This window comes from Engraulis encrasicolus, chromosome 5, assembly GCF_034702125.1.
Source record: "Engraulis encrasicolus isolate BLACKSEA-1 chromosome 5, IST_EnEncr_1.0, whole genome shotgun sequence".
Lineage (NCBI taxonomy): Eukaryota > Metazoa > Chordata > Actinopteri > Clupeiformes > Engraulidae > Engraulis > Engraulis encrasicolus.
Genome location: NC_085861.1, coordinates 18,069,335 through 18,084,334, shown reverse-complemented (window position 1 = coordinate 18,084,334; position 15,000 = coordinate 18,069,335). Strand labels below are relative to the sequence as shown.

Genomic DNA, 15,000 nt, shown 5'->3' with positions numbered 1-15,000 from the left:
TACAGTAAAACCATGGTCGTCGATTTTCGTAAGGGACTCTTTTTCATACGGTGTATATCCCGAGGCTATGTATTGGCTGGCGTTGCATGCACATGGTAAAGTTTTACTACGAGTCTGTGCACATGGCTACTGTGTGATGCTGAACTATTGAAGGAAGCATATTCACATCACATTTAATGGCAGCGTACTGTGTCCACATCAGAGCTTTCAGAAGTTTACTGAAGGAGGCACACTACCATATAATCGCATCAGAGCTTCTGAGTTTACTGATGGAAGCATACAATATTTACATTAGAGCTTTTCATTCAAATTTACTGAGGGAAGCAAGTTGCACTCACATCAGAACTCACATTGGAGGTTTTGAACAAGTATATGGTGCACTCACCTCAGAACTATTGAGTACGCCTAGAGTTTACATAATGGGAGAATACTCACAGTTTTGAGTAGAGTTTACTTAATGTGAGCATACTCACATCAGAGTTATTGATTAGTTGAATTAACGGAAGCATAGTGTACTCACATCAGACATTTCGAGTAGAGTTTACTGAATAAAAGCATAGTGTACTCACATCAGCGCCCCACGTCCTCTCCAGTTCTCTCTGTGAGTCGGCCTGTCGGTAGTAGAGCGTGAGGGTCTCACGGCAGGACGGGGACGGCGTGCGCAGGCTGGCGCAGTCGCGGACGGAGAACCGGAGCGTCACAAAGACGCGCGGGGCCGACTCCCGGTACAGGAAAGGCGTCGCCAGCCAGTTGTCCTGGACGCGGGGGTTTTGATTGACGTTGCAGACTTCAAACGCCCGCATGAGGTTGCCCTTGTCGTCAAGGACGCTTACTTCATCCCACTAGATAACACGGGAAGAGGGAGGGATACAACATCATGCCAATTAGAGGTCTTGTAATAATGATAGATCAAGGCATACATCACACACAGTGACACAGTTGCTACTGGTGTTGTCAACAATAATCGATTCGGAAATGCATCGCAATACAGGACAGGACAATTAAATCATCGATTTGGCAAATGTCATAATTCATGTGGCATATTTTTTCAAGTTTCAATTACTTCCATGGGCATTTCCGGAACAAATGGACGTTAAATCAACCCATTGATGCCTAAGGCACTTGCAAAAAGGGTGCTGAATGCCTGAGCCCTTTTTAAGAAAAGCTGCCCTCAGCCTATAAAAACCTAAATATATCAGCTTCTGAAGCACATAAAAATGTGCACTAAAATTGCATTTAAACGCTAAGACCCTCATCTTTCATTAGAATGTGTTCATTCATCTTAAACAAACAGAGATTTTTAATAAAGTTGTCTCAAGTCTCATGAGCGTGAATGTGTCTGTAATGCAACTCCAGGCGACAGGGCCAATGTTGCGCAACGCATCATCAGGCATGAATGGGTTAAATTATAGCACTTCAAAGCATTGAAAACTGCAGGATGGATACACACAATAGCCAATAAAATGTTGTTCAGTATCTGACTGCTTGTATTGCCTCATGACCGATGAAAAATTTGCCTTGCTTTCAGTAGAAATGTAATGGATTGCAGAATCGGGCTGAATCAATTCGAATCGAATCGTTACCTCCCGAATTGTAATCGAACCGAATCGCAAGGACAGTGCAAATGCACACCACTAGTTGCTACTGTATTGATAGAATTGGAAATAATAAGTATACGAGACAAGTATAGGATGAGTATACTGAGAGACTGAGCTACAACGCAATGCAATGAAATTGAATTGAATTTTGATATGAAAAAGCAAAACGAGTAAATTAGAATATCTTGAAATGTGGATAATCTGCTCAGTCCTTTAGGTTCGGCCAGAAATGGAGGATTAAATCAAATACTGAGGAAGTCTGCACAATTCTTTTGTCATTTTTGGACAAGGTCATCACACAGGACGAGTCCCAGTGTGTGTTGAAATAGTTGTGTAATGTGGCCTCTGTATCATGATACGTAACGTGTTTTGTTTTGAGTGTTTTGAGTTCGCCGGAGGTACCCGTCCATTATGTCAATGAAGCCCCGCGGAGGCCTTAGGAGCATTAGACTAATCTGCGATTGACTCTTTAGAGCACCCCAAACCGCCCACCCTAAATCACATCAGCTGTGTCCTTGTGTATCTGTGTGTGTGTGTGTGTGTGTGTGTGTGTGTGTGTGTGTGCGCGTGCGTCTGTGTGTGTAAGCGTGCATGTGTCTGTGCGTGCATGTGTGCGTGTGTGTGCGTGCGTGCGAACTATATCCTGACCCACACAGTCTCACTGCAGCACTGCACAATCCAACTACACCAAAAAAATGTTCACAGTCACCGCACAAGTTTACGGCTCAATATTACTTTGGATGCCTTCCCGCTAGTCCCAGGACACCTTAAACTCTCCACATTTTTCCAGGCAATTAAAATCGCTGGTGGGGAGACACAGAAATGGAAAACATCCATTACTGCTACTCACTTCCCCACTGAAGTGGTAGCAAAACGGCGCTCAGCTGAGCTGAGGTGCACGCGATGTGAGCAATGCATACTGCAATTGGATGAATTATAATGGTACACTTGTCAGCACATGCAAAAACATATAGTATATAAGTGTGCCGGTATGTTGATGTGTGTTTGTGTGTATGTGTGTGTGTGTGTGTGTGTGTGTGTGTGTGTGTGTGTGTGTGTGTGTGTGTGTGTGTGTGTGTGTGTGTGTGTGTGTGTGTGTGTGTGTGTGTGTGTGTGTGTGTGTGTGTGTGTGTGTGTGTGTGTGTGTGTGTGTGTGTGTAGCCTGAGCATATGTGTGTGTGTGTGCGTGTGCGTGCGAATGAGTGTGCACGGATGCATCTATGTATAGCGAGGCATCTAAACAATGAAGCAGTACTTCATGCGCATTAAACATGCTCTTGTGCTTTCTCCTCCCTCTGCTTTCTGTCCTTTGCTCCTTGGAGAGCATACTGTAGCATACAGGCCCAGTAAAGCAGTAAACAGCTTGGTCGCAGGATAGGGGTGTAAATAATAATCGAAATGTATCGATATATCGCAATATAATCTGACGATTGAATCGAATCGCATCGTATCGTGGGGCATTCTTAAGTATCGAAAATAATTGAATCGCTGGCCCCTGCCCAATGCCCTAGCTCCATAGCATAATAGAGGTGGAAAAGTAATTGGAAAAAAGTCGAAATCTAATAGTATTGTATCGTATCGTGGGGCATTCTTAAATACCGAAAATAGTTGCATTGCATCGAATAATAAGATATCGATATTGAACCATATCGTCATGGAGGCTTTGATTTACACCCCTAGAGCAGGAGAGCCGCCACAGTGCCTGCCACAGCCATATTCTGCAAGTCATCCTCATGATCTGACCTGATGTGAAATCTAAGCGAGAAAAAAAAAACATCAATGGCAGGAGGAAAGAATAGTGAGCGCTCTATAGTCTTTTCTCCAGGTTGAAAAGGGCACATCTGGTTATTCCTTTTACGGCTTCATATTCTGAATTACATCCCAAGCACTCTCCTTTGAGTCAAGGTAGTTGGAGTATTTAAATATTCTCTCCTTTGAGTCAAGGTAGTTGGAGTATTTAAATATTCTCTCCTTTGAGTCAAGGTAGTTGGAGTATTTAAATATTCTCTCCTTTGAGTCAAGGAGTATTAAACCCATTTCATCCTAAGCCCTTTTTGGGGAAAGGTCCCCTCTCCCTATTAAAACCTAAATATCTCAGCCTTCGAAGTACATAAAAACATGAAATAAGTTGCATTTAAAAGCTAGAACCTTCATTTTGTACTAGAATGTGTTCACGCATCTCTAACATACCTACATTTGTAAAACTGTAAAACAGCTCAAATCTCAAGAATCTGAATGCAGCGTATATGTGTCTGCAGGACACAATGGGTTAAACAGTCCAACTACCTTGATTCAAAGGAGAGTGCATTGTATATAATTCTTCAGAAGTCTAAAAAAACCACCCATGCTGAGCTGCACCACAGTGACAGCTCATGGGGCACTGGGGTGTGGAGCCGGAGAGGGCGAGGAAGGGTGAGAGACTGGCCGCAGCAGACAGAGTAGCCAAGCCGCCAAAATCAATTAGAAAGAATAGCACAGTTAGCCCTGACCCCGATCACACTCTTGGCCGCACAGTCCACCATGTTCAAAACAGGTGTAGGGTGAGGACACAGAGATCTATACAAGGGACGAGGGCTGGGTATGGAGAGATGGTGTGCGTGACGTAGGTATGAACTGTAGATTGGGTCGACAGATGGGGAAAACAACACGGGCAACTGCTCCTCTATACAGTGCAATGCTGTGTGTTGGTTAGACTAGCGTATTGCCCAGGGCAGTTTGTAGCGGCAGATCTGACTCTACTGTGAACATCCACTGGCTCATCAGAAGCACAGCATTCAAAGCAAAGCCAAGAATAGCAGCACACTCTCAAAGAAAAAAGGAGAGAGAGAGAGAGAGAGAGAGAGAGAGAGAGAGAGAGAGAGATAGAGAGAGAGAGAAAGAAAGAAGGGAAAGAGTTAATGGGAAAGTCTTTTCTTTCTCTCTGTCCTCCTGTCTTCCTCCTTTTTCTTCACAGTGTGGTGCCCCAGGTCAAGAAGCATATCTCCCACTGCAGGGTCCGGTTTCATTTGTTTGACTTCATGAAAAACACATCCATGCAACTTGCAAGCCACGGGCCTTGGCCACCCTGCCCTCACTATCAGTGTTGCCAGATGTGTCTGATCAAATCCCGCCCCAAAAGGTGCTAAAAAAACGCTTGAAGCCGCTAAATTCCGCCCAATTTCAACGAATTGCATAGATTTGTATGGGTGTAAAACTGCATTAAAAAAAACGCCAAATGGCCGATTTTTCCTGTTTTTAACTGCAGACGGCTATCCAAAGCAGCCCAATTGGGCAGGTAACCGCCCAATCTGGCAACACTGCCCTCACTATCAGCCCACACAGCTGGCCTCTCTAGTCATGGACTCGCTACACATTACATTCTCGTGTGTTGCAAATTATACAATGCTGCGTCCACATGACCAACTCTGTATAACTGAAGCCTGCCCAGCAGTGACTCAGGCTTACAAGAAAATGAGTAAATTAAGGCTTTTTTCCCTTCATCAGCACAGTCATTGAACAATTTCATTTTCACGTGTGAATATGGCGTATGTTGGCTCAAAATGTCGAATTGGTTATTATCACATAGCTGTTTTCATTCGGTATGGTTTAAGTTAAAGTTCTGCCATCCACTAAGGAAATGTTATATTTGACTAGATGTCATCCATCCATGTATCCATTACAGTGTCATTGCCCATTTTACTATAGGCTAAGTAAGCAAAATGTCTGAATCACTCTAGTGCCACTTAATAATAATAATAGTACCCTAATAATAATAACAACCACAATATTAATAATAATAATAATAATAATAATAATAATAATGTACAGTATATGAAAATCGGGTAATGTTTTATTTAGTTCGTTTCGTGATATTTTGATGTCAAATACAGAGCAAATTACAGCACCAAGATCACTCATGTGTACAAAAGTAGCAAACATGTCTGAAAAAGGCCACTTCTAGTAATACATGTAGCCTTTAATGCACACTGTTCTACCAGTGGAAAGCTGTTATAGTCATTTTATAGACTTAATTACCATTGTACTAACACTACCACGGCACACAGAGCCTTTAGTAACACATAACGACTTTTTTTTTTTTTTAGAACAGGGGCCTTGTCTCCTTGAAAGATAAATACAAGGGTCCATAACAAAGTTCCCAACATTTATCCTTTATGAATTCATTATACTACCTTATTCTTATACCAAAGATGTGTGGGGCTGTTGTATAACTATTGGCTGTCGTATAAAAATAGAATGTCTTCAAGCCCTGAATCCCTTGCACACCGAGCCTTTTTAAGTCTGATAAAAATAACATTATTTGAAATGCTACAGACTGACATAGGCATACCGATTTCTTACCATGCTAGCAAAGTTAATTTTATACAGAATGTTCCTTTAGCTAAAGCCCATGACATTATCAGGGCATTGGGTCTATAAAGTTTAACTTCAACAACAAGGATTTAGCCTAACCTGTTGTGAATTCTCCCAAATAATACCCATCTGATGCATCGCATACTTACAATAGCTGCTCAGTACGGGACATTATGGTGAATAACGCCAGCAACACATGCAGGTGAAACGAGGGAAGCAAAGAGAGGCGAAATTCAGTGTTCAATTCTGACAGCTCAAGTGTCAGCAGGCCGTTGCGGCAAATCAAATAGAATGAAACAATGTTGCTGATTTGATTGATTTGATTTTTTTGCTACGTCATCTTTACTGTCAGTGTTGGAACTGTACACTGCGCCTTACCCTGTTCTTGCTTAAATTTTCTCTTTGGAAGTCGCTTTGGACAAAGGCGTCTGATAAATGCTATGTAATGTAATGTAATGTAATGTAATGTAATGTTTGGCCGCCGTAGGCAAAATTCACTCCTCATTTGCATAATATTAAACTTGGTCGAATATTTTCGCTTCACTACGCTCCTGTATGCTTCTGTATGCTTGCTTTCGCCCCTCTCTCATAGGGATGAACGGCGAAGTCTGCTTCGCTTGGCCAAATTCTCGTGCATGTGTCCCCGGCGTAAATAAGCATTGGCCCAAATAATTTACATTGCACAAGTCCACAGAGCTGTAAAAGAGAAGAGAAGAGAAGAGAAGAGAAGAGAAGAGAAGAGAAGAGAAGAGAAGAGAAGAGAAGAGAAGAGAAGAGAAGAGAAGAGAAGAGAGTCCTCTTACCCCGGTGTCTGGGTAGGTGGTCCAGCCCAGCTCACTGGTGGATTCTGTGGTGTCCAGCAGCATCACTGAAAACACATGAGGGTACACAATGATTTGCTACATTCACTTCAAATCATTCAGAGGGCCACTTTATGACATAGAAAATCTGGGGTGCATTTCTCGAAACCATAGTTGCTTACTATGTTAGCTACAGGTACTTTGCTGTTTGCAATGCAATTTCCCATTGGCAACCACCCAAGTTGCTAATTGGCTAACAGCTACGCTTGAGAATTGAGAAACGCACCCCTAATGCTCTAAAATGCAAAAGCGAACAGTGAAAAGAGCATGTATGATGGCCTTGTTAAACGATGCAGAATAAATTGACATATAATCCCTTTCCAGCCTCTTCGCTCTCAACCATATTCCACACACCCGAACATGGGTGCAAGCATGCACGCACACGCACACAGACACGCCCATGCACGCACGCACGCACGCACGCACGGACACACACACACACACACACACACACGCACACGCACACACGTACACGTACACCCATGCACACACACACAAAAACGCACACGTGCGCGCACACACACGCACGCACACACACGCACACGCACGCGCACACACACACACACACACACACACACACACACACACACACACACACACACACACACACACACACACACACACACACACACACACACACACACACGTGACGTGCAGGTGTCCTCAGTGACATTCACATACTGTAATTAGGACCCTTGGCCATAATTGCACAGAAGCTAAGCCAAAAGACAGCATTAGGGAGCATACAATTACAGAAGGAAAAGGCCATCATATGCGTGTAGAAACTCTTCATACACTACATCTTCATACGGAGCGAGATTCCATCCCTACGTATGTTTACAAATGTATAATTTCTGAAATTTCTGAAATGAAAAATGTCTGTCTTATATTTATTTAATGCTACATATTTTTCCGCATGACAGGGTAAGTATTCCGAGTGCTGGGTCGGTCTGTGGACTGCGTCACATGAACATTCATGTCACCTAAAAATGTGTGTCATGCCGTCCAAACAAACAGTGGCCGGATCACATGGCCACCCACACACATATACAGAGGGGAGGGGGAGTGGGACTTTGCGTGTGTGTGTGTGTGTGTGTGTGTGTGTGTGTGTGTGTGTGTGTGCGTGCGTGCGTGCGTGCGTGCGTGCGTGCGTCCGTTCACGTGTGTGTGTGCGTGTGTTGGGGGGGTGAATGAATAAGTATGTCTGTGACGACGGATAGGCAGGCAGATACCGTAGTAGACAGGCACACAGACAGACAGGCAGACAGACAGACAGAGGCAGTGAGACAAGAGAGACACACAGGGAGAAACAGAGACAGAGAAACAGGGAAACAGACAGAGAAACAGACAGGGTGGGGGAGGAGGGGGAGGAATCTATTTCCTCAGCATTTCCATCCCCCATTTGCCCTTAAAACCGAGAAACTGATATTATTTCGAGGCTTAGTGTGTGAATCGCTCCCCACCCCCCCGTTCTCCTGCACTTTGTCAGCCTCCCTGCCTCCTGCTCTTCAAACCTAAAGAGATTTTTTTAGATTATGCACACAGATGGAGACCCTGCAAATCCTCCCCGTCAATCCCCTACGCACGCCCCCGTCTGTCTCAATTCTTCGTCTCTCTCTGTCTCTCTATCTTTCTCTGTCTATCTCTACCATCCATCCATCTCACTGCTGCCTATCTCTATCGGGCTCTGTCTTTCTGTCTCACTCTCTCCCTCCGTACATCATTAGTATTTGCGTATTTGCGTATATCCATATGTGTGTGTGTGTGTTGCATGCGGGTATGTGTATCTGACTCTGTGTTAATGTTGAAGTCATAAAGGGGATGTTGAGTGTGTGTGAGGCTAAAGTGGGCCTGAACAGGTGCCGCATAAACAAAGGGAGCGTAAGCTACCCATGGCCAATGGCTCTCTTGCGCTATGGCACGGCTTTATAGGTCACTTCATTTCAGATTACGCCTTCACTCTTTTCTGTTCTTTTCTCTTCTTTTCTTTTCTCACTCTCTCGCCCGCTCTCCATGATGTGTGTATGTGCATATCTGTGCAAGTGTGTGAGTTCGTATATGTGCGTACCTGTGCATGCACAATGCACATGGGTGTGTGTCTTAGTGTGTGTTCTATAATATTTGTTTTTGAGGCCAGAGTATATTAGTAATCTTTGATGATGCAAATGCAATGTTGTTGTGAATGTGGGCCCATGGGTTGGGCAGTGCATGCACCTCTGATCTGTCGTGGCAGGGGCCATATGCCCATGGGCCTCTGCGCATGTGTCTGACCTACCTAACCGTAACTAATCTAATGGGTTAGTCTCCAAGCTAATGGGTTAGCCATGAAAAGACCACTAGGCCTTCGACTTGTGTCGTCCGTAGTAGGATTTCAGGGCTCTGCGCCCCTGTTTTGTTTGGAAATCCACTGTTAAAATTAAGTTAAGTTAAGCTTATTTGACGTTACAGTGAACATAACTTGAAAGACACTATCTACATTTACTTAATAATATATTTGAGTCAAGGAGTTCCACCCATTTTTAAGTGTGCTTCACTTCTTCTTATACGGCATGTCTGTTGAGCTGCTATGCATTTAAAGTAAAATGTGTCAACTTTGACACCATGTGATGATCAATTTTAGAGACAGTATGGTTCAATTAACATGGTGGAAAATATTGCTCAAGATCAAATAAATTAATGTCTAGACACGGAGGCTTGAGGCCCTTTGAATGGCTATTAAAGAATAGTTTCTGGTGGAATATTTTCCCATAAAACTTTCTTGATATCCGACAAACAAAAACAATTCCCTATGGACAGGCATGTAATCTGACAAGACCATTATCATTCAAATGTAATAGTATCATTAATATATGAACGATAAAGAATAACACCACACACACACAAGCCACGTGCACACACGCACACGCGCACACACACATAAACACACATAAACACACATACACACACATACACATACACACACACACACACACACACACACACACACACACACACACACACACACACACACACACACACACACACACACACACACACCGCAGGGGGAACTAAACATTTACGGCAACAGTCCATGACACACATAAATGTATAATCTCTTTGGTCTTTTTTGCAGGATAAAGCTCACATTGTGACTTATTCGCCATATTGCTGTGCTCAAGTAATTAAGTCTCAACCATGAATCACGGATGAATGAGCACATAAATAATAGAAGTCAGTGTGCTAAAAATAGAGATTGTTATACAGCGGTGCAATTGCCATTAAACCCAGAGGTTTGACAAGGAGAGTTAAACCTTTGTGCCTTAGGTAACAGATCTGAGCAGAAGTAGGCCTACATTTCATCCCCCCTAATGTTGATCACACTTACGGTATGTGACAATTGGGGAAAGCGATGTGTTCTAATTACAATTTGAAAAGTCCAAAGTGAGCCTCAGATGTAATTTGTGGATATAATTCTAGAAAACTGCCGCGAGAGACCAGGCTGAAGGCTGGCTGGCTCCACTAGCAGAGGCAGTCCATGCACACAGCCAGTAACGGAGGCAGTCCGTGGCGAGCACACAGAGAAGTAAGCGGAGATGTGCTTGAAGGGATTTGCAGGCTAAATCCAAAGATGCATTGAGATTATTAAGCGGACGTATGCCTTAAGTGCAAATGTATGCGATTTGTGGCCTTTCCAAAAAACACAAATCAAGCATGACCTTTTCAGCACATTAATTTAGATTAGCCAAGTTTTAACATTGAATGTGAAGCGTTATAATTTCATGGTGTATTAAAAATTAGATGTCACAGGTGCAATACTCTGGCTTTAGAATCCCTGTAATGCAATGCCGTCCTTCTCGTGCAATACGAATTAGCCAGGTGAGCCAATTACTCAAATCCCCTCGTCTAAGTCCCAGTTTGGAATCGATTCAAACTGAGAGGTTTTACTACAGTCTAAACAGTGTTGACCCACATCTGTAAAATGTAGCCTACTACAATATCAATAGCCATCTATTTTTCTTAATAAGTGCACATTGCAGTGAAGATATAAGTAGACAAAGATTTTTAAATGTAGGAAAGGACAGAAATTCTGTGCTCATTTTCGTCAGAGCTCCTGACAACCACAGTAGCTTCCCTCCGCGCGTGTAAGCAAGGTGGACTCAGTCGGACGCCATGAAGAATTGCAGTAGCGTATATAAATCGTTCCCAAAGTAGGTTTGCATTATTTATCCCTGTTGCTGTTAAATCTAAGGAGAGCAACAGTATTTTAATCTACTGCATCTGTCAGTAGAATTACAATCAGCTGTGCTTATATTTTAATTTTCAAACCGACTATTTCGAAAGCAAACACCAAACTATCATTTACTGGATGATCCACCTTTATGTCTCTTCTTACAGTTTTTCTCGATTGCTTACACACAATTTTCGGAATCAGTTCTCGAATTCTCAAAACTCTACACACAAATCTCCAAACCTCACACGCAACGGGCAGAACTCTTCACTTCCCCTGAAAAATGCACGTCTTGTCTCAAAACAGTGTACTCTCTTCTAAAAACCTCATTTTGTTCTCAAATGACACACACAAGCAGTCATTTCAATACACTCTTATGTGAACCATTGAACACTAATATGCACAAGGTAAAACTCTATACTCAACTTGACACACAGCAGAAACTTATTTTCTTCACTGTTCTACTTACTAAAGAGGGTATTTTTCTGTAGTAAAATACTGAAATATTGTTTTTAGACTCGGAGTACACAGATGTGTGGCAAAAAATATATTTTACATATTTTTCTGACATTTTTAAAAAATATACTAATTTATTGTAAAATATTGGGTAACCACATGAAAGTGATCTCTTGTATAACAGATTTTGGAGTTCAAAAACTAAACAAATGTGTTTTCTCACTGCATCCACTCATGTTTTCATCAATATCACATGCAATGTGTGTCCTTATGGGGTGATGATTTCAGATTGTAAACCGGTATGAAGAGAGTTTCCCCATGTGATGAGGAAGTGAGCATAGTATGGCAGTTGATTTTAGTGTTTTGAATGACAGTGTGTTCAATGCGACCACCAGGATTTTTCTTCATGAAAAATGTGTGTAATCCAGAGAATTGTGTGTAGTGGTTTGAAAAGAGTGTGTTTTAAAACTGAAATGTGAGTGTAAAGAAGGAATTGTGTTTAGTGTTCAGTGACATTGGTTAGGGGAGTTGGGAAATAATAATATAATAATAATTGTATTTGTATAGCACTGTGTTATATAGGGCAAGTAACTCAAAGTGCTTAACAAATGGGAAAAAAAAAAAAAATGGGTGAGATGTTCCGAGAATTGTGTGTGAAGTACCAGAACTTGTGTGGAGGCAATCGAGAAAAACTGTAAAAGAATCAAAAAACGGTTGCAAAGGAAAGCTAAAAAATACATGATAACCTGAAACAATATGTCATTATGGTAGCCACTCACCCCCTTCTTTCACCAAGTTTTCATCAGTGACTGCCTGGCCTGGGGGACATTAAACTTGCATGTAGTCCAAGCTGTCAAGTTGCAAATAGCAGCTTTTGTGTCAGTGCTGGAAGAAGCTTTCACAGTGTATCTTTGCCAATTATATCATCACTCCCTTAACTAAGACAATGTCTTCTTGTATGGGAGTTACAGAGGCGCATCAATGCAGTGGAAATGCTTTGGTGCACTGTGTGAAGACACCCGTGCCACATACGGGCTGTGTGCCCATGGGGACCCAGGTTTGAATCCGGTCATTTTCCAACCCTTCCGCATCTCTCCCTAACATTTTCAGTCTGTTTCTCACTTTCCTAATGCACAAAAAGCTCTATTGAACCGTAACAACATGAACAATACAAAGTACGGACAATCAGGCAAAAAAACTTTACAAGCATGTTATACAGTGAAATAGTGAAGCAGGACTTGGTGGGTTTATTTTACAAGACTGTATTCTGGCTGTATCTGTTCAGCACAGTTACATGAATATAAGTGTTTTCCTAATATGATCAATATGAACTATTGCATTAAAATCACCTGTCCACGGCAACAATAAAAATGTCACATTCGACTTTTGTTTCACCAGGAAGGTCTCGCTGAGGTATTCTGTATGTATATTGCATTACATCACATTGTAAAAAGAGTAAAGGGTCAGCTAAGAGTACAGGGGTATACGAGTTTTCGCTACGATTAGGGTATATCAGGGTATATAAAAAAAGTCCAGAGATGCCTTTCCAAAATGGCATACGGCCCAGACAAACAGAAGGGACGCGTGTAGGAATACATCCATACAAAACAGAAAAAAGCAGCTGTCAAAAGACACACACAATCAACAGAAATAACAAACATGACACAGAGCATCATGCAGTGACCATACGGGAGGCACATAACATAATCACGTAAACACACTAGAATTGGGACTCTACACATCATCCCTCAGCTTGCAGGTGCATCACAGTGGGACAGACAACACTGGAAAGGAGAGGCTACACTGCAGCTTAGTTTTCAAGACTTTATTCTGTGCACAGATTCGGTGTTCCTACACCATCTTCAGAGTCCACGTTTACACACCTCAGCCCCACTCTCATTACCAAAACCTCCACACCACAATAAAAGGAAATCCACAAAAACGACATGCAAGAATAGCCAAAAAAACAAACAAACATGGCCGTCAATGCCAAACAGAAAGCTCCACGTTGTGATGAGTGCTAGTTCAGTGATCCTGATAAGGAAGCTAACCGCAGAAATACACCAGCGGCGATCTGAGCGAGTCGCGCGACGGAAGTAATTGACATTGTATTGAGTCGAGAGACAAAAGCGATTCTGGAGACTAGAGCGATTTGCGCGACCAGCGCGACAATTTGAAGTTGAAATCTTTTCAACTTTCTATGACGCGGTTCGGCGACAAGCGGCGACAGCCAATGACTGTATAGAGGTCAGTGACCACAGCCAATGGGAATGCTTGAATGCTTTGCCTTCTGCCTGTACGGACATACTCTAGTCTCCTCAATCTCTCGTATCGCTTGCTGCTACACTCTGTCGCTTGAATCGCGTCGCCGCTGGTGTATCTCTGCGGTAAGACCTGAGGCAGAGCACGACGGCTTGCCATCTGGAGAGGGGACAAGGGTCCCACACTCAAGGACTCAAGGATAGCTTTGTATTTCATCACATACATACAGTAGAGACACTTCTGTGTAACATGTAGGGAAATGAACTGACGTGCAACAAAAAGGTGTGTGTGTGTGTGTGTGTGTGTGTGTGTGTGTGTGTGTGTGTGTGTGTGTGTGTGTGTGTGTGTGTGTGTGTGTGTGTGTGTGTGTGAGTGTGTGTGTGTGTGTGTGTGTGTTTGTGTGTGTGTGTGTGTGTGTGTGTGTGTCCACACGCGCGATCGTTTGACCTGAGTACGAGCATTAACATGAGCTGAAAATCAAGACACAGAATGCGTCGCACGAGCCCTCTGTCTGATGTTGTGCGTGCGTGGGTCTGTGTTTGAGCTGAGTACGAGCATTAACATGAGGTGAAAATCAAGATACAGAATGTAGTTGGGCCCTCTGTCTGATGTAGTCAACCCAGAGCCCCGACACTCAAGCGCATCACGGGGATGACAGAGCACGCTGACTCTCTTTCTCTCTCATCTCCTGGGATAAAAATGGCCACTCGTTGGGACCTGAGAGAGAGGTGGGGGACTTTGGGGTCTGATGGAGAGTAAAAACTGCTGTATTGGCAATTCCTTGTCCCCTCTAAGTGCAGCCGTAATGCATTGTGCCTATCTGGTCATTCTCTTCCATGGCTTTATATATACACTCACTCAAACACACACACACACACGCGCGCGCACGCGCACACACACGCACGCACGCACACACACACACACACACACACACACACACACACACACACACACACACACACACACACACACACACACACACACACACACACACACACACACACTCTTCTTTCTTTCTCTCCTTCTTCCTGTATCACTCTCTCTCTCTCTCTTTCTCTCTGAGTCCATTATTCATCTGCGAAGTGACAGGGGGCTTTAGGACAGACCTTAAACAAGGGGGATACATTGTCCTTCATTATTGATGACAGAAGAAGGGGGAAAGTGACTGTCCAAGGAGGACTATGACACGGGGACACAAAAAGAGGAGAGGAGGAGAAGAGAAGAGAAAAGTGAGAGAGAGGTAGATACGGTAGGCAGAAGAAAGGAG

At 43.1% G+C, this 15,000-nt stretch overlaps 1 protein-coding gene across 1 annotated transcript in view; it reads right to left on the bottom strand.

Annotated features, from left to right (window-relative positions):
- The window catches only part of ephb6 (eph receptor B6), a 60,331-nt gene that overhangs the window by 35,080 nt on the left and 10,251 nt on the right, over window positions 1-15,000 (bottom strand). Inside the window, exons 2-3 of the mRNA XM_063198794.1 lie at window positions 6,752-6,816; window positions 570-842 (exon numbers count right to left, since the gene is read on the bottom strand). Of these exons, the coding sequence (XP_063054864.1) occupies window positions 570-842; window positions 6,752-6,816 (338 nt within the window). The remainder of the gene's footprint in view (window positions 1-569; window positions 843-6,751; window positions 6,817-15,000) is intronic.